Source organism: Lepidochelys kempii, chromosome 9 (genome assembly GCF_965140285.1).
Source record: "Lepidochelys kempii isolate rLepKem1 chromosome 9, rLepKem1.hap1, whole genome shotgun sequence".
Classification (NCBI taxonomy): domain Eukaryota; kingdom Metazoa; phylum Chordata; order Testudines; family Cheloniidae; genus Lepidochelys; species Lepidochelys kempii.
In genome coordinates, this window is record NC_136388.1 from 37517621 (window position 1) to 37545251 (window position 27631).

The window sequence follows — 27631 nt, forward strand, 5'->3', positions numbered from 1 at the left end:
TCTCTACTGGACATCCAAGACAAGAAAGAATGACGACGGTACTCACCTCTATGCCTCATTGTTGGCCAACCCATTATGAACTCTCTCTCCACTCTCATATTATCCACCCAACATTTTTAGATGGATTAGAGACATTTGATTAAGATTCAAGTCAGATAAGATGATCCTCCTGGGTACGGTGAAACATTCTGAGGACAGTTGACAACCTGTGCTTCCATTATGCAAGGAGTACGGACACAAAATGTGGAGGTTACCTTGACAGCTCCCTCAGCATGGAAGCTCTCCCAGCATGGCACCCAGTGGTGAATTCCTATTATTGCCATCCCCAATTTATCCAGAATATCAGACTGATTCTTGCAAGCATGGCCCTTTTCAAAGGCATGTGTGCATTTGTTATATTCAGTTTAGACTACTGAAATAGATGTCTAACTGGACTTCCCCTAAAATTGATCCATGGGGTGCAACAGTTGCAGAACACAGCTGTCTGCTTGTTCGTAGGATTGCAGCAAGGAAGTTCGTTGTACCTCTGCAATCTACACTCGTTTCCAGTATGCCAAAAGGATGTGATCTACTGTATCTGTCTTGGAGAGTGACACTCCATGGTCTTGGGCGGAGCAAGGATTGTGGATTCCTCCCACAACTCCAGCAGATTTCCACTGCACGTGACATTTATACTAGGGTTGTATGAAGGTTCAGGGGTTTGGCCCAACACTATAAAAGCTGCACAGACAATGGGCAATTATGCGACTATAAGCATAAACTGTTCAGACCTCAAATACAATTATTTGTAAACTGGAAAATACATTAAAAATATAAGGGGCTAAAGGCAAATATGTAAAGGTTAAAAAACAACCACCACATACATACACCTGGAAAAAGGGTTAAATTTACATTCTTTTCCCCTTTGTTTGTAGGTAATTAGACCACACCTAAATGTCTATACTGATCCAGACACAATTTTGGGATTTAAAAAAAATAAAATAATATATTGGCAGGCTTTGTAAGGAAGACATGTTTGTAAAACTCAAACTATGGGAATACTGAAATCACCTGACCACCACCACTAATACATAGAATAGTGAGCCTTCTCAGTGGATGCATCACAGTGTACTCCATTGACTTCAGCAAAGCTAAGCCAATTTATACTATCTTACTCATAAAAAGAAAAGGAGTAGTTGTGGCACCTTAGAGAGTAACCAATTTATTTGAGCATAAGCTTTCGTGAGCTACAGCTCACTTCATCGGATGCATACTGTGGAAAATACAGAAGATGTTTTTATACACACAAATCATGAAAAGATGGGTGTTAATCACTACAAAAGGTTTTCTCTCCCCCCACCCCACTCTCCTGCTGGTAATAGCTTATGTAAAGTGATTACTCTCCTTACAATGTGTATGATAATCAAGGTGGGCCATTTCCAGCACAAACCCAGGTTTTCTCCCCTCCGCCCCCATTGGGGGAGGGGGGGCGAAACCTTTTGTAGTGATTAACACCCATTTTTTCATGATTTGTGTGTATAAAAACATCTTCTGTATTTTCCACTGAATGCATCCGATGAAGTGAGCTGTAGCTCACAAAAGCTTATGCTCAAATAAATTGGTTACTCTCTAAGGTGCCACAAGTCCTCCTTTTCTTTTTGAGAATACAGACTAACAGGGCTACTACTCTGAAACCTATCTTACTCATGTGGATAAACATTGATTCTCAGACTTACTCCTATGATTAAACATTTAGTGGCAAGACTCCTAACTGAAATATTAGGAAAAAATCACCATCCAGTGATAAGTTAGTCAGTGGAACTAATTTAGTAAGATAACTTAGCATCACAAACTAGGTTAATTTTAGATAAAAATAAACAAGCATATGAAACAGGTAGAGTCCCATCCCCTGAAGCAGGAGGTTAATGACAGAGTAGTCCCTTATCACTGATGATTTAAGTTCTATTTGCATTGAGATTCACCACAGAAAACTGTCCTACAAAAACAGTTTAATAATCAAAGCTACATCAATCATATACAAATCTTTACATCAGACATTCTGAATTCTTTTTTGTTGTGGGGGTAGGATATTACTCAACATAAATCTAGCTCAGAGTGGGGGATTTGTTTTAATGGGAAGATACGCTCATTGTGAAATTCATTTGTAGCTGCTTTTAAAAAATATATCCATGCATAACAAAAACAAGTAATTTAGAAGAAAAACAGCAACAGCTTTTCAGACAACACAGAGCCAACAAAACTAGAAGTGATCTCCTTACTCCTTCCACTCTGAAATGCCCTGTCTAAAAATAATATAGTAAGAAAGCACCGTGGGAATTCACCAACGTTTACTACATATTCAGTAAGCCAGGCTTAGTCTCCACGTGGCGACTCAGTTTGGAGCAATCCTGCCTGTTGCTTTTTTTTAAATAATAAAGATTAATGATTTTTCCTCCAAGATGTAAGCAGGAAAAAGGCTGTTACCTTGTAAGAGGAAGGAGAAGAGCCACTGAATGACTGCAACTGTCTGAATTCTCCTGGCCAGGGGAATGTTGATGGGAGCAAACTCGACCTTCATGCTGTGTCTGTCCTGTCCTGCAGAGTTACAACCTTCGCTCTTCCTCGGAGAGGCGGATAGCAGCAAAAAGAGGAATGCAAACAACCGACTCCCAGCTCTGATCCCGCCAGGATTAAATCAGGTCCCCAGTGCTCCGGCTGGCCATCGCTCCCAGCAACTTGAAGTTCAGAGGGTGAAGGTTCCCGGCGCCGGGGCAGCCTGCTGCCTTAGGGTGAAACGATCACTGAGCGCAGCCAAAGCCTCGGGGCTTGCATGCGAGTCAGCCAAGCGGCGCAAGAGTGGCAGAGTCAGACCACAGCCCGCATGCACTTACCTTAAGGGAACTCGCTGCCCTCGGCTCCTCCCGCCAGAGGCAGGGCCCGCGCCCGGGAGGGCAGCGAAGGTGGAGAGGGGCAGTCCCGGGCCAGGAGGGCTGCCCGCAGAGCAGGAACCACTTTGCTGGGACGCGATAGGCTGCAGCTCTGGGAGGGGGCCGCCTGCTCCAGCCGTGGAGAGACTGCAAGTCAGCGAGGTGAGGGCCGGGGGAACCCTGACCGCAGGGCAGCCAGGGAGCATTGCAGGCCAGGAGACGATCCCAGCGGGGAGGGACAGCGGCCGGCCAGTGACAAGGGGAGATCCGAGAAGAGGTGGTTGTAATAAGATCTGGCTTGTCGGTACAAATAGGAACCATCAGCTGATCCCTTCTACGTGAAGCTCCACCCTGCACCATTGGACTGTGCAAAAGGTGCCTCGCATTAGGGGCGTGGGTCCAACAACTACGAGCAGAGTAAAAAGAAAAGGAGGACTTGTGGCACCTTAAAGACTAACCAAATTTATTTGAGCGTAAGCTTTCGTGAGCTACAGCTCACTTCATCGGATGCATTCAGCCTACACAGAACTCTTAAAACACCCAAAACCTGCATTAGATTTTCCCCCTAGCTTTAAGCAGCTGCCTCCACATGTCTACGGTCCCTAAACAGTATTGCCAACCCAAAAGGTTCAAAAATCACAAGTCAAACTCCAAAAAATTATGAGATTGGCCCAAATATGATGTTTTAAACTACACTGTAATTTTGGTCTGCCTTTAATCTTTTGAACTGAGCAGGGGGTTGGACTAGATGACCTCCTGAGGTCCCTTCCAATCCTGATATTCTATGATTCTATGATAACTCCCTCTGCCCGCCCTGGTGTGTGTGCATGCACACACGTCCAACCCAGAGTGGGTGTCAGTTACAGCATTAACAACTCTTCCTAATTTAGGGCTTGGCTATGTGACACTGGCAAACCAGGGGCCAGCTCTTGCCAAGGCTTTAGGCCCCTGCCAAGCACTGACAAATTAATTGCTGGGAATCAGTCTGTTTCACCCTGGGCCGGCCCACAACATTTTGGCACCTGAGGCGTGAAGCTCAAATGATGCCCCTCGCTTGGGCCAAAACTTTGAAAGGTCTCAGTTCTGCCTTCTTCCTGTTTTACTCCTCTCGTGGTACTGCTCTGCTACCTACCCCAGTAAAGGAGAGCTAACAACTTAAAATGACTTGTTCAAAAATTTTAAGTAACACTTAACTTTCTACATAGTAAACACTGGCATTTTTATCTGTTTGAATAATCAAAGTGGTGGTTTCCGTGCCTTCCTGGTTGCAAAGATTTGAACTGCTTCCTGAAAGTCCACAGTCTGGGCCAGCTCATGCTCTATTGCAGGGGTTGGCAACCTATGGCACATGTGCCAAAGAAGGCATGCAAGCCGGTTTTTAATGGCTCGCTGCTGCCTGCCGGGTCCCAGCCGCCAGCCCCGCTCAGCGCCTGTTGCCGAAAGCAGGCTGGGATCCCAGCAGGCAGCAGCGTGCCATTAAAAATCCTGCCCGCCCTAGCCCGCTCTTCTCTGCCCCCCCCCACGGGGCAGAGTGAAGAAGCTTGGTGCTGCCAGCTACTGCTGCAGAGCAGGGAAACTCACCCCTCCCCCCCGCCATACTGGGTTCCTGCCCCTCCCTCCCTGCCACCGATCAGCTGATAGCCCTTGCCAGGGAGGGGGAGAAGCTGCTCTGGGGAGAAGGCAGAGAAGAGGTGGGGACAGGGCATATCCCCACCAGCTCCCTGCCATGAGCCACTCTGGGCAGGGGGCTGAAAGCACCCCCACGACCCAAGCCCACACCCCCAGCCCTCGGCCCTGACCCCTGCACCCTCCCCACACACCCAGACCTCTGCCCTCACCCCTGCATCCCCTCACACACCCCAGCCTCCTGCCCTGACCCCTGCATCCCCCCATGACCCCAGTCCTGACTCCAGCACCCCCCTCACATGCCCTCTGCCCGACTCCTGCACCCTTCTCACACACTCCCAGCCCCTGCCCTGACCCCTGTACCCCCCACGACCCCAGCCTTGACTCCAGCACCCCCCACACATACTGAGCCCCCCCATGCCCTGACTCCTGCACCCTCCTCACACACCCCCAGTCCCCTGCCCTGACTCCTGCACCGACACACCCTGTGTCCTGACTCTTGCACCCCCCACATTCTCACCCCCACTGTGAGAACCAAACAGACTACTGAACACACACCCCATTCCTACTTGCATCCTTTGCCCAGATAAGCACTCCACACCCAAACCTCATGCCCCAACCCTGAGCCCCCTCCCTCATTCTAGCTCCTGGCCAGACCCTTCACCCCAACCCCCAGCCTGCTCCTTCACCCCCAGCCCTGTGCTCAGTGCAGAGAGAGAGAAAGAGAATGGGCTAGAAGGTAGGTACCCACTCTATGTGGGCAGGGCCGGGATCCCAGACCGGCAGCGGGCTGAGCGGGGCCGGCAGCCGGGACCCTGGCTGTCAGGAGCCGGCAGCCAGAACCCCAGACCAGCAGCAGGCTGAGCCGCTCAGCCCGCTGCCGGTCTGGGGTTCTGGCTGCTGGCCCCTTGCCATGCCGCTCAGCCTGCTGCCGGCCTCGGTGAATGGAACCCCAGGCTGGCAGCGAGCCAGCGGTGTAAGATCAGCATTTTAATTGAATTTTAAATGAAGCTTCTTAAACATTTTGAAAACCTTGTTTACTTTACATATGACAATAGTTTAGTTATATAATATATAGACTTATAGAGAGAGACCCTCTAAAAAACGTTAAAATGTATTACTGGCACGCAAAACCTTAAATTAAAGTGAATAAATGAAGACTCAGCACACCGCTTCTGAAAGGTTGCCAACCCCTGCTCTACTGAGATGGTTGCAAGGCCCACCAGCCTCTCCTGTGTCATTTTGGAGGGCAGATGTATTTTTATTAACTTCAGCTTGGAGAAGCTGTGTTCTCCACTGGCAACTGTCACAGGAAGTGTTAGAAGTGTGCGCAGAGCAACAAAAGCATTTGGAAAGAGGGTGCACATATATTCCAGAACAGCCTTTGGAGTTGACCCTGCTGAAATGTACCTTGAAAGGGCTTTCAGTTCATCACCTAAAGCACTCCCATCAATATCGCGCAGGTCATCATGTGTCAGCACTGTCTCTAGTGCCCTGCACTGCTGGTGTAGGTCTTCTTCAGGTGTAGTGAGGAGTTAGGGAATATCATACAACATCCCAAATATACTGCTGTGTTCCTTGAGCTCCATGAAACTTTCTTCAACTCACTGTACTGCACAAACTAGCACCTGCTTAAAGAATTCAACTTTGAATTGTTGTTTGGGGTCTCTTATGGGATTATCCCGTGCCTCGTAATCAAAATGTCATCTTCTTCAGTGACTCTTGTATTCTTGAATGGGTGGGAAAATAGCTTCACTGTGAAGTTCCTTTGCCAACTTCTGTGCACTCTTCAGAACATTTTGAAATCCCTCATCTGACCGGTAAGACTGTAGGTATGACTTTGCTTTGTCCAGTAATTCCATTGCTCCAGATATATCAAGGTCAACATCTTGGAGTCTCTTGCTTACAACATTTATTTCAAACAGCATGTCATGCCACAACACTAAGCCACACAGAAATCTGAAGTTATGTATGTTTCTGGTGATTCCATTTCCCTCTGCCACAGTTCTCCCACGAACAGTTCCTGTCATAGCATTATCCTCCATATGGCATCATCTATCTTCCCAATTTGGTGTTTGATAGGCTTTATCGCCTCCACTCAACTTTCCCATTGTGTGACACTCAGTGGTTTCAGTGTCAGAGAGGATGTTCCCAGATGTTGCTTCAAAATTTGCCATCAATGAGTTGATGCAGAGAAAAATACATATAGATGCTTTCAATTACATTAAAAAATTCAGCAGCCTCACTAGAAGCTGATGCTGCATCACTGACCACCAAGTTCAATGAATTAGAACTGCATGGGACAAAAAAAGCTCAAGGGTTTAACTCTCGGATCCGTGTCTGCACTCCTCTGTTCTTTCCTCTCATGTTGGCATCATTATCGTAGCCCTGATCTCTCATGTCAGCTATTACAATTCCTGTATCTTCTAGCTTTTTAAGAAGCACATTTGTCATACCAGCTCCTGTAGTATCATCAATGTCAATAAATTCTAGAAAATGCTCTCTGAGAGTCACCATTGCAGGGACATTTTCACTAAGTTCTGTGGTTGTTGCAAAACACACCATTAAAGTAATTTGTTCCGTATGACTGATGTCAGGTGTGCAGTCCAGAATAACACAGTAATATCTTGCTGACTTGTAATATCTGTTTGACTTTTGTTGCCAGTAACTGTATGATCTCATTTTGAATTGTTTTTCCAAGATAGTGGTGCGTGTACATTTCTTGGGTGGTGACTCTTCTTAGATGCTCCTGGAGTACAGCATCAAACTCAGCCATCAGCGCCACCATTTTAAGGAACTTTCCATTGTTTGGCACATACAGCTGATCTGAAGTGCCACGCAGTGCTAGGTTTTGGGTACCAAGCATTCTCACAATGGCAGTGAGCCTTTTCAGAACATTTTGCCAGTAAAGAGACTCTGATGCAATCTTCTCTTGATGCTGATCATCTATGGTGGCCTTTAACCTTAATCTCATCTCAAGCTCTTTCCACCTATGGATGCTCTCTGGTGATTTGCTGCCTTCTCATGGCATGCCAGATTTCTAGCCAGATTTTTCCAGACCTTTGTTCCTGTAGAACTCAATGTGGCTGGAACATTAGACTGGAAGAGTCTGCAACAAAAACTATATGCAGCATTCTGGGGTTTTGAGTACATAAGCCCTGGCCTCTCCACTTTGTCACCACTGGGGATTCACACCAGTAATGTGTTGGATGGAAACTTCTATTTTCATTGTCTTTCGGGCCCATGCAATACAAGGAAGTCCCTCAGGCTACTTCTCAAGTGGGTCCACAGTCCTGGATCATCTAGATTTAAGGAACTGAACTCAGCAGCAGCTGTTTCTTGCACCTCCACCACTCGTCTCTGATCTACACTTTTCTTCAGGAACGTGCATGGTTACATCCATTTGAGATGGAGATATGGATGCTGCAATAGCTGCCAGGTCACCTGCACTCTGACTAACTGGAAAATCAGGCATCTCCTCACCACTCACATCCTCACTGGGGCCGGAAGGCTCACCGTGAACATTTGGGTCTATCAACAGGTTTCAGAGTAGCAGCCGTGTTAGTCTATATTCTCAAAAAGAAAAGAAGTACTTGTGGCACCTTAGAGACTAACAAATTTATTTGAGCATAAACTTTCGTGAGCTACAGCTCACTTCATCGGATGCATTCAGTGGAATATACAGTGGGGAGATTTATATACATAGAGAACATGAAACAATGGGTGTTACCATACACACTGTAAGGAGAGTGATCACTTAAGGTGAGCTATTACCAGCAGGAGAGCCGGGGGGGGGGGAAGAAAACCTTTTCTAGTGATAATGAAGGTGGGCCATTTCCAGCAGTTGAACGTCTGAGGAACAGTGGGGGATAGGCGGTGGGAAATAAACATGGGGAAATAATTTTACTTTGTGTAATGACCCATCCACTCCCAGTCTCTATTCAAGCCTGAGGAAACTACAATCCATCGGTGATCTTCCTGAAAACACCATCCTGGCCACTATGGATGTAGAAGCCCTCCACACCAACATTCCACACAAAGATGGACTACAAGCCGTCAGGAACAGTGTCCCCGAAAATGTCACAGCAAACCTGATGGCTGAACTTTGACTTTGTCCTCACCCATAACTACTTCACATTTGGGGACAATGTATACCTTCAAATCAGTGGCACTGCTATGGGTACCCGCATGGCCGCACAGTATGCCAACATTTTTATGGCTGACTTAGAACAACGCTTCCTCAGCTCTCATCCCCTAATGCCCCTACTCTACTTGTGCTACACTGATGACATCTTCATTATCTGGACCCATGGAAAAGAAGCCCTTGAGGTATTCCACCATGATTTCAACAATTTCCATCCCAATATCAACCTCAGCCTGGACCAGTCCACACAAGAGATCCACTTCCTAGACACTATGGTGCTAATAAGTGATGGTCACATAAACACCACCCTATACCGGAAACCTACTGACCGCTATTCCTACCTACATGCCTCCAGCTTTCACCCAGACCACACCACACGATCCATTGTCTACAGCCAAGCTCTACGATACAACCGCATTTGCTCCAACCCCTCAGACAGAGACAAACACCGACAAGATCTCTATCAAGCATTCTTACAACTACAGTACCCACCTGCTGAAGTGAAGAAACAGATTGACAGAACCAGAAGAGTACCCAGAAGTCACCTACTACAGGACAGGCGCAACAAAGAACATAACAGAACGGCACTAGCCATCACCTTCAGCCCCCAACTAAAGCCTCTTCAACGCATCATCAAGGATCTACAACCTATCCTGAAGGATGACCCATCACTCTCACAGATCTTGGGAGACAGGCCAGTCCTTTCTTACAGACAGCCCCACAACCTGAAGCAAATACTCACCAGCAACCACACACCACGCAACAGAACCACTAACCCAGGAACCTATCCTTGTGTTGGATCATATTAAAGAAGTTCTGTATTAAAATCACAAATGAGTTTGATTCCCCATAGTTTAAATTCCAGGGTATTACGAATTAAGAGGTCTCTTGGTTTTTGGTACTATTTCTCTCCCTCTATGTGTGAAACTTGCAAGCTGCTAATTGTGTTAGTACATTCTAAGACAGAGTCTGTTCTCAAAGCAATTCACAGAGAGAGAGACTCAAAGCAATACTCTAACAACAGAAACAGCACCCAGAGACTCCCCGCCCTTTTGTTGTATTAACAATTGTGATTAAAATAGAGATAGAGGATGTATGTGGATGGATGCTTGGTGTGGATAATAACTGAATGATCAGGGAGGTGCCAGCCTAAGAATCCAGTGTCCATCGGCTGAAGAAGGCGTCAAATGGAAATAACCAGAGGACCGCCAGAGGGCAGACTGGAATCCACCCAACAGCCTCAAGAATGGGAGAACCAAAGAACAAGATAACATCTAGCAGCACGGAGCCATCAGGAATGTGCTATCTGCTGATTGATTCAGCAACAGCATGATGAAGCAATTCCCATAGACTGGCATAGGAAGAAATTCCTATAAAAAGAGACTCTAGAAAGTGAGAACTTTGGGGTCTGATTCTGCAAACCAACTTCCAGGAGCATCAGATGAGCATCTGACAAGGCCCTGCTCCCTCCTCATGTCCAGGTCACCTGGCCAGTGGCTTGGCATGAGCAACTCTAAGGCTGGTAACTATGATAACAACCTTGCAGAACCTGTGTGTGTGTGTTTATATGAATGAATGTGTGAATAAATATGAGATTGAATGGAATGTTATAGCTATAACTAACTGCTTACTATGATTCTTTCTGAATTCACAATAAATGTGGTATTTTGCCTTTTTCCCTTTAATAAGATCCTGCTGGTTTTTATTTTATTGGTATAACACTTGCAACAAAGCCCATTGCCAACTGTGTCCACATATCTATTCAGGGGACACCATCATAGGTCCTAATCACATCAGCCACACTATCAGAGGCTCGTTCACTTGCACATTTACCAATGTGATATATGCCATCATGTGCCAGCAATACCCCTCTGCTATGTACATTGGTCAAACTGGATAGTCTCTACGTAAAAGAATAAATGGACACAAATCAGACATCAAGAATTATAACAATCAAAAACCAGTCGGAGAACACTTCAATCTCTCTGGTCACTCGATTACAGACCTAAAAGTGGAAATTCTTCAACAAAAAAACTTCAAAAACAGACTCCAATGAGAGACTGCTGAATTTGAATTAATTTGCAAACTGGATACAATTAACTTGGGCTTGAATAGAGACTGGGAGCGGAATGGGTCATTACACAAAGTAAAACTATTTCCCCATGTTTATTTCCCACCCCCCACTGTTCCTCAGAGGTTCTTGTCAACTGCTGGAAATGGCCCACCTTGATTATCACTACAAAAGGTTTTCTTCCTCCCCTGCCGCTCTCCTGCTGGTAATAGCTCACCTTAAGTGATCACTCTCCTTACAGTGTGTATGGTAACACCCATTGTTTCATGTTCTCTATGTATATAAATCTCCCCACTGTATTTTCCACTGAATGCATCCGATGAAGTGAGCTGTAGCTCACAAAAGCTTATGCTCAAATAAATTGGTTAGTCTCTAAGGTGCCACAAGTCCTCCTTTTCTATTTGTGTCTATGTATCTCAGGAGCACTCCTTCCTGCTTAGACAGAAAAGCTTCCTTTGCTTTCTTTCTTTTTCTGAATGCTGCCCCAGAAGGGTGTTTTCTTCTTTCACTGATGACTGCTGTTCTGTGCCAGCTATAGTGGCTTTCAACACTCAGCTGAAGGGGACAAATAAGCAGGCTGGTAGCAGGGCCTGAGTGAGGGAAGATATCAGCGTCTTAAAGGCCTAACTGGCTCCTACTACTTCAGTTGACTGCCTGTTCTCCTCAAGCAGGTTCAGGGAAGCAGCAGAAAACAGGAAGCTTTCGTGAAAAGCTGGTGTTAATCAGTCCAGGCTCCTAGGGGTTCTAGAGAGGTACATAAGAGGCTCCTCCTCCTCTCTCTCCCTGCAGCTTCTGCTGCTTTCTGTTATTCCCACTCACCTTTTCTCCTGCCTGCCTGTTATGTCTCTTGTGTCCTCCTTGCTCCAGCACAGCACTCCACCCTCTCTGTGCATCTAGAGCAGAGAGAATACATATGCACCAGCAGCAGACACAATTTTCTACACTTTGGGTCGTACTGGTGCCCCCCCATAGTTTGGCACCTGAGGTGGCCGCCTTAGTTCGCCTCACAGTAAGGCCAGCCCTGGTTTCACCTATGTGTTAGCATGGCTAAGGTGGGTATTCAACTCATAACATTGTGTTAGTGTTGTAGGCTTTATGAAATGTTTGTAAATTGCTGCACGTGTTAATCTTGCTTCTATCTTTATCACCTGCTATAAAGTAATATTTAAGTTTTTGCTTTATAACTGAAAAAATGTTTAATCTGGAACTTTGAACATGTCAGGAAAGATTGTCTCCTGCTCATCAAGAAAGCTATCACAACTAAGAGCTTGGCTACACTGGCGACTTAGAGCGCATTAAAGGAGCCCCGGGCACCCTAATTTAAGACACTTCCACACTGGCAAGGCACATAGAGCGCTCTGACTCCGTGGCTAGCGCACTCCTGGTACCCCATCTCGGCGAGTGGAATAATGTTTTGTGCGCCCCTGCTGGAGCACTGCGACACCAGTGTGGATGCTCTGGTCTGTTAGTGCGCTCTGATCGGCCTCTAGAAGTGTCCCACAATGCCTGTTCTAGTTACTCTGGTCATCACTTTGAACTCTACTGCCCTCAGGTGACCGTCAGACCCGCCCTTTAAATTCTCTGGGAATTTTGAAAATCCCCTTCCTGTTTGCTCAGCCAGGCGTGGAGTGTTCTCAGCAAATCTTTTCAGGTGACCATGCTTCCACGCACCAGGTGATCCCCAGTATGGAGCAATGGCGAGGTGCTGGACCTCATCAGTGTTTGGGGGGAGGAAGCTGTCCAGTCCCAGCTGCGCTCCAGCCGTAGGAATTATGATACCTTCGGGCAGATATCAAGGGCAATGATGGACAGGGGCCGTGACCGGGACACACTGTAGTGCAGGGTTAAAGTGAAGGAGCTGCGGGATGCCTACCGCGAAGCCTGCGAGGAAAATAGCCACTCCGGTGCTGCCCATGTGACCTGCCATTTCTACAAAGAGCTGGATGCAATACTTGGAGTGGAGATGGGGTCACCCCCGAGTACCACCATGGACACTTCAGAACCCAGGTTTCAGAGTAGCAGCCGTGTTAGTCTGTATTCGCAAAAAGAAAAGGAGTACTTGTGGCACCTTAGAGACTAACCAATTTATTAGAGCATAAGCTTTCGTGAGCTACAGCTCACTTCATCAGATGCATATCGTGGAAACTGCAGCAGACTTTATATATACAGAGAGAATATGAACCAATACCTCCTCCCACCCCACTGTCCTGCTGGTAATAGCTTATCTAAAGTGATCATCAGGTGGGCCATTTCCAGCACAAATCCAGGTTTTCTCACCCTCCACCCCCCCACACAAATTCACTCTCCTAGAGGAGCAAAGCGGGAGCAAGGGTGCTGAGGAGGAGGAAAACACCCCGGCATCCCTAGATGCATGCAGCCAGGAGCTGTTCTCAAGCCAGGAGGAAGGTAGCCAGTCACGGTGGCCGGTGCTTGGGGAAGGACAAACACCAGAGGAGGTTCCCGGTAAGCGGCTTTCATTTTGGGAAGGAAATTATTTGGTGCGGGCTCTTGGGGCGAGGAGGGTTAGAGCTGCATGCATGCCTAAATGCGGAATAGAGCCTTGATGTGCTCTCTCACATTGCAGTAATTGGCCTCAGTGATCTCTTCAAAGGTCTCATCCAGAACTTGGGCAATGCGCTTGCGCAGGTTTCTCGGGAGAGCCACTGTGGTCCTTGTCCCAGTAAGGCTAACTTGTCCGCACCACTGTGCCGTGAGGGGCGGGGGGACCGGGCTGATGAACGACCTGCTGCTGTCATGGGCCTGGGAGGAACAGTGGTGCCGGGAGCGATGTCGCCCATGGGACCACGATCTCGATGCAGAGGACCGGTACCACCTGTAACTGCTGCTCCGCAGTCTGCTCGGACGGGTGGACCGGCGACGGCGCGGTGCTGGCAATCTATGCCCCGGGCTGTGGAGACGGTGCCTTGGCGGAGACTCGGAGCAGGATTCCAAGCGGGAACGGCAACGACGTCCGTGCTGCAACTGGCTGCGGTATCCCCTGCGAGATGAGGACCTCTGGCGACGTCTGCCTCGGTCTCATCGGTAATCGCTCCATGGCGTGGAGTGGTGCCAGGAGTCCCGGTCGGATGGTACCCAACCAGACAGTCTGCTGGGAGTTGAGGGCGATCCACATGGGCTGTGCCCTGAACACTCGCTGGGTGGAGAACGGCATCAGGAACGTTCCCGTGACCAAAACTGGTGCCGCGCCAGAGACCACTGTGGAGAACCCAGCAGTGGCTTGCCTCTGGAGCTGGGGGCCGACACCGGCGGCGCTCCTGGTACCGACATGGTCATGACGTCTCTGGCCACCTGCAGAGTCTCCGGCGTGGAAGGCATCCGGACATCCGGGGAGGCCCAATCTGACGCAGCTGGGCTACTCCGCTCAACGTGAGTCAGAGGCCTAGAGGCTGGAGGGGATCGAGGACTGCCCGACATGGGTCTAGTCTCTGCCCCGGTTTACCTCAGTGCCGCTGCAAAGAAGGCACTTTCTTAGCCTTCTTATGCCCCGTAGATGGGGAGCAGTGCCAACTAGTCGAAGGCACCGGGAGGTCACCGCACACTGATGCCCCAGTGCCTGGTGCCGACTCAGAGCAGCGCGCCCGAGCCAGGGTCAGCGCCAACTCCATGAGAATGGCCTGGAGCCTAATGTCTCTTTTGCTCTTAATCCAAGGTTTAAACAGCTTGCAAATCTTGCAACGATCACTGATATGGGACTCAACCAAACAGAGTAAACATTCTGCATGCGGATCACTCCTTGGCACAGATTGCCTGTAAGTGTCGCACGCCTTAAAACTGGGGGCACAAGGCATGCCCCAGCCCGGGCACTCTAACTAAATGAACTAACTGTAACAGCTAACTAACTACAGGTACTAGCACTGAATGAACAAAAAGTTCTGGGGACAAGCTACAGAAAAGCTGGAGCAGAGCAATTCCGATGCACCTTCACTGGTGGCAAGAAGGAACTGAGGGTGAGGGGGAGCACGCAGCTCCCTTTATACCATGCCATAGAGGTGTCACTCCAGGGGTCACTGGGGTGTTCCCCCTACGGGTACTGCTAGGGGAAAAACTTTCGGCACCGGTGCACGTGGCGAGCACACACACCTATTGTGGAATACACATGAGCAATCACTCGAAGAAGTGGCTTTTCTCATCCAAAAGTTCTGCAGCCACTGCTCATCATCCCAGACTTGTATGACAATGCGATCCCACCACTCAGTACTTGTTTCCCGAGTCCAAAAGCAGCGTTCCACGGTGGTGAGCATGTCCATGAATGCCACAAACAAACTCGTGTCAGATGCCTTACTCAAGTCGATATCATAGTCGGAGCCCTCGCTGTCACTTTGGATCATAAGGAATAACTCGACTGCCAAATGTGACGTGCTGGCGAGACTCATCAGCATACTCCTCAGCAGTTTGGGCTCCATTCCCGCTGACCAAAAGAGAAGACAGAGCGCGCAATACAAAAACATTGAAAAATAGCACCAAATGTGGACAGAAGCACAGGGATTGCTGGGATGCGAACCAATGCATCACGGGGCATTGGGACAGGACCCAGAATGCCCCGCCAGCACCCTTCCCACAAGCTACAGAGCCAGAATGGGAAGAGGTGCTCTGTGGGATAGCTGCCCATAATGCACCGCTCCCAATGCTGCTGCAAGTGCTGCAAATGTGGCCACACCAGTGTGCTTGCAGCTGTCAGTGTGGACAGACTGCAGCGCTTTCCCTACTGCGCTCTCCAAGGGCTGGTTTAACTGTTACAGTGCAGCGAAAGACCTGGATTACGACTTTGTGTGCTGCTTGCTGCACTTTTGGACTTTCAGCTGGTAAGCTGCAGATTCACACTATGACTTGCCACACAGTTACTCACTGTGTGGACATGTCCTTATCAAGTGATTTTGGTCCCCACTGCAAGAGCTTTCACTGGCTGCCTGATAGTGCAGAACTTCAAGCTTGTTTGCCAAACCAAAAACTCTAATTTTTTATGCCACCAGCTCCCCATCTATCTGCTCCTCAGTGCGGCTATTAATTATGCATCCCCTCATCAACTTTGTACCCTCAACCCCACATCTACCTGTCTACTGTTCTGAACAATGTCATGGCAATAAATTAATATGCAAGGTCAGCTGGCTGGAACTACATAAGCAAGGTTGGAAAGGTTAGGTTTTTAATTGGCAAATATTGATACAAATTGATTTCACCATATATGAACAAGCCAACAAAAAACTATTTCTACTTAACGTAAGAGAAGTTTACAAATGGGCAAAGTAAGAAAAATACCGCTTGAGAACTTTATTTATTTTGTATATTTTGACAATATGTTTTACCTGTTATAAAGTTTAACTTTTTAAAATTAATGTCTACTGACAGTAATTATTGTCTAACCCATCCTGTTGTCTGAATCCATCCCATAATTTCCCACAACTGTGAAAAATTGAAGCAATAAAATCTACAAAATGCTTAACTGTCAAAACTATAAAAATTAAAAAATTAGTTCTGCCAAGATTATGTATTAGGTACAAGAGGACTCACTGTCCTGTAAAATTTCCCCAACCCAAAACAGAAATAAAAACCAAAAAATCTGAGTCACATTTGCATAGGACTATCATTATATAGCTCATTATTTAGCTCAGATTTTGTAAGAATTTTCTGTGGGAAAACTCATGAAAGTCCAATTTGAGTAAGAAATTATAGAGTTGCAAGGAACTTCTGAGTCATCATCACCAATCCCCTGGCACAGCCAAATGGGGTATAGGCTATGATTTTCAAATACTAGCCAACCCTTGCTTTGAATGCACCTGATCCCACAAGGCTCAGAATGACTTTAATTGTTGTTAATGGGAATTGAGAGCATTCAGGGCCTCTTAGGAGGTGCTTAGTACCATGCAGGAACATGCTCCTAGAGTGCATGTGAATAAGTTACCTCCTTTGGAAAACCTGTTACGCTACTTGCTTGGTCTTGGGTTTCCCAACTCAATTACATTTATATTTCCATAAACCAGTTTAAAACATTAATCACGACTTCAATGATAGTTCCGTGCACGAAGAACGTGTAGGAGCAGGCATAGGGCTTCTGGATAATTTTTACAAAAAAGGGCCCAATCTTGTGAGTTGATATCAGCGAGGATTTGGCACCTCATCTCCCTTTTCAACAACAGATTTAACAACAGAGAGATTCAGCGAGGCCTCACATTACTAAGATCTCATTATTATTTTTTTTTAAACATGACAACATTTAGTAACATGCTGAAATATAAATAATTAAAACTAAAATACACATCAGCATAACTGAATAAAAATGCAATATCCTTGATTTTTCTTAAAGTTGCGCTTGTTTGCTAATTTGGAAAGTTTATCAGAAATGGGCCGCTGGGTCATTAATGTAAATGATCAAGATTCTGCTGCTACTGATAAAAAAAAGAGAAAAATGAGTTGTCTATCCTTTTCTAAGGGAGTCCACTGATTTTATTTTCATTAAAGTGTTTTTTTGTTTTGTTTTCTTTTTGAAATCAAACCTTGTGAAGGCTACTTTGATCTTAATTTAAATCAATTCCATACGTTATATTATTAAAACTAGTGTCAACTGCTATAATTAATTCTTGTTTAAACAAATAGGGTAAAATGTTTTTGCAATAAAAATAAAATGCATTTTTAAATGAAGCAGCATAGTTATTTGGACTTCCAGCTAGCTACAAGACAGGAAGAGAACTAGTTTGCCTTGCTATATATTCCCAAAGAAAGAGAGGGGATTATTTCTGTGCAAGACAGACTTTGACTTCTTATGTGGAAGAGACATTGCTGTTATGGTCTCCTCTATACAGAGCTATTGCTTTTATAAAGGACCCATAATAGCATATCACTTTTATGGATAAATGATAAACCACAACTGGAGGACCGCATTTTTGCTGATGACATTGTTCTGCTTAGTTCAACATGTCACTTAATGGAAAAAGAGACTCAGTTTTTGGCAGGTACAACAAAACAAATTGGTCTGTTCATCAACAAGGGGAAGATAAAATATAAGGCTATCAGTGTTGCAAAAGTAACCGTTAGAGTAGATGAAGAAATATTACAAGTCATTTTACCCATATAAGGAGTGCTACGTGCAATGATGGTGACACCATGTTAGATGTCAAACAACAAATATCAAAAGCAGCAAAGTGAAAAGATTTGGAAAAGTAGTATTATTGACATTGACACAAAAATACATTTTTAACACCTGCATCATGTCTGTCCTCCTCTATGGAGCAAGGTCATAGAAATCTACAACAAAAATTGATAAGATCAATTAATTCCAAAATAAATGCCTGCGGAAGATCTTCAAAGTCCATTGGAAAGAGTTTCTTGCAACATCAGAAATTCTAAGTAGAACAAACCAATCTACAGCATCAAATACTGTATTGTCAAACAATGCCAATGGACATATTTAGGACATGCTTTAAGGATGCCCCAACATAAGTTCCACAGCAAGTGATAATATGGGTCACAGGCACCGGCTTCTCCAGGCCCCAGGGTGCTCAACTCCCTGCTCTGCCCCAGGACCCGCCCCCACCCAACTCCTTCTCCCAAGCCTATGCCCCCACCCCCACCCCCTAGCACGGTCCATCCCTGCTCCTCCCTCCCCTCCCCCCCCCCAGCCCCTCCTGCACACCACAGAACTAATCATGGCGGGCGGGAGGCACTGGAGGGAGGGGGAGGAGTTGATTGGTGGAGCTGCTGGTGGACGGGAGGCGCTGGCGGGGGTGGGGGGAGGAGGGATGCTGGCTGCCAGTGGGTGCTAAGCACCCACTAATTTTTTTCTGTGGGTGCTCCAGCCCTGGAGTATCCACGGAGTCGGCACCTATGATATGGGCATCACCTGGAAAGAGGAAAAAGAGGGCAACCTAGAAAAACATTATGTAGAACAATAGAGAAGGAAGCCAAATCCATCAACATGAAACTCAGAAGCCTGAAAAGACCAGCATAAGACCAAAATAAATGGTGGAAACTGGTGGACACTTTATGCACCCGAGGATGTGGGAGGATAAAGAAAAGAATGAACACCAACATGTGTGAAACACCTTGAAATCTGAAAATAAAAAAAACCTCTTAGAAAACAATTATAAGGAGTGTCACAGATATCTCCATGATAGCATAATCCATTCTTTACAAAACAATGCTGAAGACAGTTTTTGTAATAGTTGAGGGTGACATCAGGCACTCTTAGATCTTTAGGACAGAATGGAAATGCTTTAGTCACTTCTCTGATATAACTGAATAGTGTTTAAAAGGGTGGTTACATGTTAGGCTTTTTATTCAATTTGTATATATTCTTATACACACTAAATGTAGCAGAACATAAATGTAGGATAAAACAGTAGGTTAATTAATTGATATATGCACTAAAAATGAAGTTTAAGGAAAAGTGGAAGAGAAATAAAAACAAAGCAACAAACCAGGAATTACCAGGTAATAAAACAAGGGTGACAGGATCCTCAGATGAAATCTGGGACTGTGGGCACACTCTACCCTATTTACTCACTGTTCTCACAATGCCTTATTGGTGGCAAACAGCAAACCCCTCCAGGTGCTGTCATCACTCAGCACAACAGCATGTGGAGCCCCACACCCACACCCAGCTAGATTGCATGAATGCTCCCAGAGCCACTCATGAATCATACAGAGAAAGGCGCCAGCCACATCCCCCCAGGTCCCAGCCTTACACCCTAAGAATATACCATCTCGAGCAAAACAAGTTTATTAATTGGTTTGCCACTTCATCAATGGAAAGTGGACATGCACCAACCTTTGGTAAATCTGCTCAGGTCACAAACACTTCAGGCAAACTCACTGGTAAAGATAAACAGTAAAACAAGTTTATTGATTACAAAAGATATAATCGCTTAAAATCTAAGTGGCAGGCAAAAAGTCAGAATTCGTTACCAAAGAAAACAAAATCAGCACACAATCTAAATCCTAAACCTGTAAGACACTAGGCAGTATTTAGATCAAGCAGTTCTCTCACTCCACTGGATGTTACATTTCATAAGGCACAGGTTTCACCCTTGAAACCTGGGCCAGTCTCCTCTGCTGGTGTCTTTAGTCTTCTGAGCAATCTTGTCACTTGCAGTGTAGGTGTGGGGAGGAGAAAAGGCCAAGCATGGGGCCACACTGTGTTCGGTTTTATGCCCTTGTTCCATATGCTTGGAGAACATAAGTCCAGGCATGTCTGGTGGGCGCTGCTGAGTCACCAGGCAAGGTAGAGCAACTCCCCTGGCGTCATCTTGTGCAAGTGAGTGATTTCATTGTACCTCCCTGTTGGACAATGGCTGTTGATAGTTGTTCGACACCTGCCCAGGCATTGGTTAGCTCCCTTGTTGTAATCTCTGGGGATCTAATATCTGGGCAAATCCGCACAGCATATTTTAGTGACAACCATACAACACAATCTCATAACTTCCTATGTACCAATGATATACATATTTAGATAGAACAATGGCTTTCTGCAGATCATAACCTTTCCTCTGATACCTCACATGGCATGCTTTATATGAAATATCACAATTATATATAAATGATAAATATGGGGGTTACGGGGCACTCCCCCAAGGTACAGAGTGTCACAAAGGGGCAGTATGCACAAGAAAATACTAATATGAAATATATGAAAATTCAATTTTTGTCTTAGTACTGCCTATCTGATAAGACAACTAGACTCACTTCTTCTATACTTGTAATAATGACAACTTTTATTACCTGTGTTGAGACCTAGTCTAACCTGTAGTAACTAGTCCTCACATGTCTCACTAACCTTCCTTCTTGGATTTATTATGCTCATTTCAATGGCCATTCAGATCAATGGAAAGATTCACAGACTGGCAATTAAAATACCAATATCCAGGAAAATATACCGTCTTAAGAGTTCTCTGCAGGACTCATGAACACTAGGGGTCTCCTGCTCTTATTTACACCTGTATTACATCAGCATAGCTTTGACTTCAATAAAATTACTCTTTATTTACACCAGTTTAACTTAGAAGAGCATCAGGCCTATTGATTTCACTGGAGTTATTCTCAATTTATACTAGTGTGAGAGGAGAGAGTCAGGTCTCACAACTGCACTCCTTCCAGAAAGAAGTCTCTCAGTTCCTGGGGCCTGATTTTCTGTTGCCCCACTCTTTGTGCGCTCATTTACACCACTGCAGAGTGCAAAATGGGCATGAACACTATCTAATCAGTTCGGTAACATTTTATGTTCAGTTTGCTACAGAATGTGCAGGGGTAATGGAGAAGCAGCTTTAGCTCTCCAAATGCAAATCTGACACAAAACCTGCAGAGCTTCAAGCAAACAACCTTCCTCAAGTGCATCTTGTTTTCCACTATTTCTCACTTTAAATGTCCAGCTAAAGATCCTGGAAACTGCACTTTGCTGTTACCTCAACAATCCCCCTTTATCACTACTTAGAAAGTCCCAGGGTTGCAGGCTAGCACTATAGCTATAACACCCTTCATTATAAGCGGCCTGCTGAAAAGCAGGTGTTTGTTAGTTAAACAGCTAAATTTCACACTGATTTGGGGGTTATATTTGTCCAAGGCACAGCCTACAGGCCTGGAAACTCAGCCTTTTGACTCTGACTGGGTGAGCCCCGCTTTGAAACAACCCGGTACAAGCCTTTAGTCCCCCCACAGAAAAGAAATCCTTAGCGCCCAGCACAGTCACGGAGAGCTTTACGCAGGCGCAGGGACTGCAAGACCGGGCCCACCAGCGGCACAATCACGGCTGGGAAGGGCGGCCCGGTGCCATTCCCAGGGGGCTGCGGTGCTCTGTCAGTGCCGCAGCCCCCCCGCACCGGGGCGCTGACCAGCCCGGGGGGAACGCCCCCCACGCCACCATTTGGGGTGGAAGTGTCACGTTCCGACCTACCCAAAGCCGCACCGCTCAGCACAGGGCCCTGGGTGGGAGCCGCTGAGTAAGGAGCGCGGGACGGCCAGGGAGAGGGCCAGGCCCTGCACTGGGGGCCGGTAGCCCCTAACCCAGCCCCACGCGCTGTCTGTTCACCGTCGGGAGCCGGCTCGGCCAAACCGACCCGCTGACGTATCGTCCTAGGTGCGCAGCTGTCCTGGCTCTGCCTGATCACACCAGACACATCCTTCCTTTCGTTCCGCTCGCACGCCGCGGGTGCCGCACGGGGAGCGCGTGTGCCAGCCGGCCACCGGGGCGGCGTGAGATGGGGAGAGCAGCCGCCCTGGTACAGGAGCAGAAGGAGACTCGGAAAATCAGGCGGTGCTGTTGGGCAGTCCCAAGGCCTGGTGAGTGTGGCGGAGCCGGGGCCTTCCTGCGGGCGGCGCATGCGCAGTGCGGCTGTAGTGCAGGTGTGTGACATGCCGACGGTCAGTGTGAAGCGGGAGCTGCTCTTCCAGGCGCTGGGCAGGCGCTATAGTGAGTGCGGGCGGCGAGCCGCGGTGCCGGAGCGGGGGCTGGGCAGGAGCGGGTGGGGCTTGGCGGGCGAGGGGGGCTCTCTGTTGCTCTGGCCTGTCACCAGCTCTCAGGTCACTGCCACCGGGGCACTTAGTTGCCTTCCCGCCTCTTCCTGCTTCTGTTTCTGGGGGCTGCTCCCCACCGACGGCTAGCTCCGGTGCCTGTGCCTGCCTTTGCTCGGGGCTTTCCCAGTTAGCAGCACGATGCTGCCGATCCGATCTGAGTGTCCTGGCTGTAATAGCGGCCAGCCGTGAAACTGGCAAGACTCTGGGCCGCTGTCATTGGGGGAAAGGAGCCGTCTGTGCCGTGTGGCGTTGGCTGTATGTAGGCTTAGACGTCACTGCAATAACTTACACTTAATTCCCCAGGAGGCGGTGTGTTTGCACAGCCATAAGGGCTAAAAACGCTTTTAATTAAAGCTTGGTTTCTTCAGAGGTTCCTAGCGTTTGCTTGGGGAAGCTTCTTGCTTACCGTGGCTTGGTGGATTTTTCAGGTTCTGTGTGCACATACATGTTATTTGAGTCTCGCTTACTGATAAAATATAGGTATACATTTAAAATTACAATCTAATTGTAAAACAGCGTATTGGGGAAAGCAGTTTTTAATTTGCTTGGCTTCTGAACCCTGAGTTCTGGATTCTGTTTTTCATTGTAATAGTTCATGGATTCAGAAATACATTTTTAAAAAATTAGGGAAGATAGGTAGGCCTGATAGGTAAGATAGTTTAGGCAAATTACCTTTTCCCGCAGCCCTTCCTTTTTCCTAATTTCTCTGGCAGACTGGACCTCCCCATAAGTCATAGGGTGAGTTATGCATCTAATTTATACCCAGCTGACTGAGAAGGTAATGGTTAATAGTGCACTGCTTCTCATAGGCTTGTCTGTTCTTTTGCTGATGTGATGTGTTCCTGCTCTGTTATACTGTGTGGAGACTAATCTGAAAAAAGCTAATGGTACAACAAATTGTATTCAATACTAACTCTGATATATTGTGATCTAAATCTTTTGCTATGAATTTCACAAATCAATAGCTACAATATGTATAGCAGATATTGTTACTAAAATAAAAGTAAAGATAAAATTCTCAATGACTTCCCCCCCTCCCCTTGCAAATAGTATTTAGGATTCTATTCAGGGAAAGTTGTCTTCAGAAGTCTGAGATCTGTTTTTTAGAAACCAGAATTAACCCGAGTATTTTTCTTTCTTCTTAGCTGATGAAGAATTTGATGAACTTTGCTTTGAGTTTGGTCTGGAGCTTGATGAAATTGTAAGTAATATGTTGTCATTTGTCACATTTACATTTGTCTTTAGCCACTTGGCTGTGCGGGATTGATTGCAGTTCTGTTTTGATAGAGGGAACCAGTCTGTTGTGTCTTTGGCAGTTTAGCTGCCCTCCACCAATAAAAGAGCCTTCTCCGTGAACATCATAAGTAGCGTATATGACGCACAGACACTACTGTTCTGCTGTAGTGGCCAAGAACTTCCAATGTTGGCATCCCAGTTACAGACTCTGTGTTGCAAATACTTTACAAACTGTACTTTGGCTTTATTTTTTTTATGCAAGGTTGTACAACTTCCACATAAACTTAGTGTTTTGAGCATTTTATATAGTGACTTAAAAGTAGTGGTTGAGGTCTTGATCCTGCATCAGAATTTTCTAGCACTGGCACCCACATTTTTGCAGAGTTCTGCTGAATCTAATACTGTGTTGATGTTTTTTTAATTTCTGGTTTAGTCTGAAGTGATTAAGTTGATCTTCTGATTAGATCATTTATATGTATTCAAAGGTTCTTTTCTTGTATGCTTTATTTCAGAATAGACTTCAGACATTACTGACGGGTTACTGATTTACAGCCAAAATGGAAGAAATAATTAGGTCCAGTTGTGTACTGGGATCTACTAGTCTAGCCACTTATGCCTGGGCTAGTCTTTGTTTCCAATAATTCAGTTCCAATAATAAACAAATATTCCTTTGCGTTATTGTATTAAGACTTCTGAATCTGAGAGGTACTTTCAATTAGTACAGTTTCTGATGCTTTAAGTACCCATTTCACGTATAAACCCACATTATGCCCTTTAAACCACACTTGTTAATGAATACTATTTATTTTTTTAATTTAAAATTATGCTATTTTCTAAGCATCTTCAATGCTCATTTACTCCATTATTCGTGACTCATTTCGTGATTTCATTTAATTGTAGACGTCTGAGAAGGACATAATAAGCAAAGAGCAAGGTGATGGAAAGGCGGAGGGTGCATCAGATATCATTCTCTATAAAATCGATGTTCCTGCTAACCGATATGATCTTCTTTGTCTGGAAGGATTGGTCCGAGGGCTTCAGGTCTTTAAAGAAAGGTACTGTAGCACTGTGAGATTTTTTTTATACTTTACTTATTAACGTTAAGCAGCTGATTAATAAAAGTGCTATTTGCTTGGCCTGTGAGGGATCTCTGATCTATAACTTCACTGTAATTGCCAAAATGTTTTCTACGTTCCAGAAATCTTGTCCAGAGAGGCTCACAGCAATACTCTTTCACAGAGTAGAAGGCAGCTGTGTCTGATATGCATAGTCTGAGAATGACAATAATGATTCCTTCTCCTAATTTCCTAAAGGAGGTCTTTAGGATTGTTGTTGTTGTTATTATTATTATTATTGATTGTTGATATTGTTATTGAAATAATATACAATGTTATAAAAATGTTCTCTTTTTTCAATTCACAATTTCTCTGAAATTTTCTGTGCAAGTAATTACCATTAACATTAATGATTGATCTGGCTAGACAACCTGGGATCGATCCTGCAAGGTGCTAAGTGCCCTCACCTCTGCTTGAAGGTAGTGGAAGTTGAGGGTACCCAGGATTGAATCCCCTGTGACAGAACCAGTTTTCTCTAGGTGTGTTCTTGTTTTCTTTAAATCTAGGGTTTTTTTTGGGAATCTCTGACAGCAGTGGAGTTGTCTTTTTGAGCGTATGTGTTTCATAGTACACTGTACTTAAGTTAGTAATATCCCGGTAGGAAACTTTTACATATACGTTAACAGTTTTTACAGAATTTTAAATGCTAATAAAAATTGATAACATTTTGACCATAAAGTGCATTGACACTGTTCTAATGTTTCCTCCTGGTGCTCTTTTTGGAAGAATGTTTCACCCTCAGTTGTAAACTTTATTTCCATTTTTGTTTTAGGATAAAGGCCCCTAGATACAAAAGGATTATGCCAGTGAATGTTGACGTTCAAAGGCTGATTATTACTGAAGAGGTGAAATTATTTGCTGAACCTTTGTCCGTATCTTGAAAGCTTCATCACCAGCAAACATACTCTGTAATAACTGAGTTTGTTTTAAATTTTAGTCAGACTAAGGCTACAACTTATTTCCTATGCAATAGAAGTTTAAATGTTTTCTCCATTCAGTGATGTACATTGTAACTAGTGGTCTTCATTGTAGCTCATATGGGAATACTGAACAAATTACTTTGTAAAGGATAACCATGTAATTTCAGGAAAATTCATACCTGTGCATCTCCAATGGTTTTCTGAAACCAAATTCTCTGTAGAGAAAATCCTGTTTCCTTTACCAAACTAAAAGTAAACTATTTCCTTTGGGGATATGGGTACTCTTTGTGCATTTTCCATTTTTATAAGAAAGTGTTAAGCATGTCAAAAAATTCAAGACGCACATTGTTTTCAATGTGAGAATTAAATTTTATAAATTCTGCATATATGAAATTTTTTATCGTTTGTAACTGTACTGCTCTTATAAATTGTAGACTGCTCAAGTTCGTCCTCATGCTGTAGCTGCAGTCCTTCGTAACATAACTTTTTCCAAGGATCGCTATGATAGTTTCATTGACTTGCAAGAAAAACTACATCAGAACATCTGCAGGTTAGTTTTTAAATCCAGTGAGAATAAAGCATATGGTACATCACCATTTATATTGACTTAATATTTTTTATTGTGAAATATTTAATTTTATTCTTGAGGTGGACTTGAGGTTCACTTTTCCAAAGAGATGTTATGTTTACACTCATGCTTAGACAAATATTTTTCAGCAATGCTCTTTGACATTCTTTATTTGTCTTGCTTGATGCTGGCAATTCTCAATGCATTTTGCCATAAGGGGGTGACGTCTGCTACATAAGTCGTGGAAGAAGCCTCTTGGGTAAACTCTCTGCCACAGTCCCATTAGATTTTGCATTTGACTGTTGTGTGTGTTGTTACAAAGCCAGTGTACCACGCATACTGCAGTCAGAATGCTCCTAGGTGTAAGTGCTTCCACGCTTGTAAAAATTGCTATTCTGCTTCAACAATTAGCTATGTGCATGTTTGAGACTGTAGTGCCTCAGAGGACATTACCTTAAATGAACTCCAAATACCTATAGAAAAGTCATTGTTTTTCCTTGTTTCCTTTGTAGGAAAAGAGCGTTAGTAGCGATTGGTACCCATGACCTGGACACCATCTCTGGTCCATTTACTTATACCGCTAGACCTCCTTCAGAAATTAGGTTCAAGCCCCTGAATCAGTCCAAGGAGTATACTGCTTCTGAAATTATGGATCTATATAGGGTAGGTGTCCTTTCCAAACCTTTCACATGCAGTGCTGAAATCTCAATTTCTAGAGGGATTGCAAGACTTGGGATTGGCACCTCTGCGGATCTTGCCAATAGTGGTGGTAATTTTATGTTGTGGCCACCTCTTCACTAGGAACTGGAACTAGATCACAAGTTCACTTTATGCAGAGCACCAAACAGACATATGGAAAGGTAACTTTTGTTTACTGCTGATGTGAGATCACAGTCTAATGTACAGATGTGAAATGGTATACAAGCTAAAAGGCTCCATACCCAGTTATCTCAGTCCTGGAGATGGTTGTATGAAATATGACAAATATTTTATTTGAAGGATTATAACTGGTGTATTCAGCTGTCTTTTTTTTTTAATTCCGCCTCAAAATGCTCCTTTTGTTTTCATGGGACAAAATAGAGGTCCACCAGTTGTCACAAAAATACCTTAAAATTCCTATGTGTGCTCACTGAAACATATTATAGTGAACAAAGTATCAGCCTCATATGTTGGTGGAACTAGTTTTAAATTTTGTTGCTATAGAAATTGTAATAAAAATACAGTGAGGTGGTTTGTTTTTTTTAATTCAATGCGATGAATTCTTATCACTAATAGAACATATCTGGATTTTACCTTTTTAAAAAAAACAACAAAAAAACCCCTATGTATCTTTTTACTGTTGTGATGTCTAAGACAGTGTGATTGACTGACTGAAATAATTTAGCCTTTCTCCATTTGAATCCTTACAGTTGTTTTGAATTGAGCAACTTCTGTTTCTCTCATATTTATTTGACATTACTCACCTAATTTCTGCAACTAGCTCTTGGGGTGAAATCCGGCCCCATTGACATCAATGGGAGTTTTG

The 27631-nt window shown here is 45.0% G+C and overlaps 2 protein-coding genes across 6 annotated transcripts in view; one reads left to right on the forward strand and one right to left on the reverse strand.

The window, feature by feature from the left end:
• The window catches only part of MOGAT1 (monoacylglycerol O-acyltransferase 1), a 55363-nt gene extending 32848 nt beyond the window's left edge, over positions 1 to 22515 (reverse strand). The window contains exons 1-2 of one of the 3 annotated variants that reach the window (XM_073359950.2): positions 2871 to 3184; positions 2464 to 2762 (exon numbers count right to left, since the gene is read on the reverse strand). In XM_073359950.2, the coding sequence (XP_073216051.1) occupies positions 2464 to 2557 (94 nt within the window). In that variant the 5' untranslated portion in view covers positions 2558 to 2762; positions 2871 to 3184. Of the gene's footprint in view, positions 1 to 2463; positions 2763 to 2870; positions 3185 to 21647 lie in introns of those variants that run through there. The other 2 variants (XM_078854440.1, XM_078854441.1) reach the window with 2 other exon arrangements.
• FARSB (phenylalanyl-tRNA synthetase subunit beta) overlaps positions 22054 to 27631 on the forward strand; it is a 52838-nt gene continuing 47260 nt past the window's right edge. The window contains exons 1-6 of one of the 3 annotated variants that reach the window (XR_012160805.2): positions 22054 to 22163; positions 23413 to 23468; positions 24404 to 24558; positions 25391 to 25463; positions 25973 to 26088; positions 26619 to 26769. Coding sequence is in view for 2 of the 3 variants with exons in the window: in XM_073359948.2 (XP_073216049.1) it covers positions 22073 to 22163; positions 23413 to 23468; positions 24404 to 24558; positions 25391 to 25463; positions 25973 to 26088; positions 26619 to 26769 (642 nt within the window). In the remaining variant the exon portion in view is untranslated. The remainder of the gene's footprint in view (positions 22164 to 23412; positions 23469 to 24403; positions 24559 to 25390; positions 25464 to 25972; positions 26089 to 26618; positions 26770 to 27631) is intronic. The other 2 variants (XM_073359948.2, XM_073359946.2) reach the window with 2 other exon arrangements.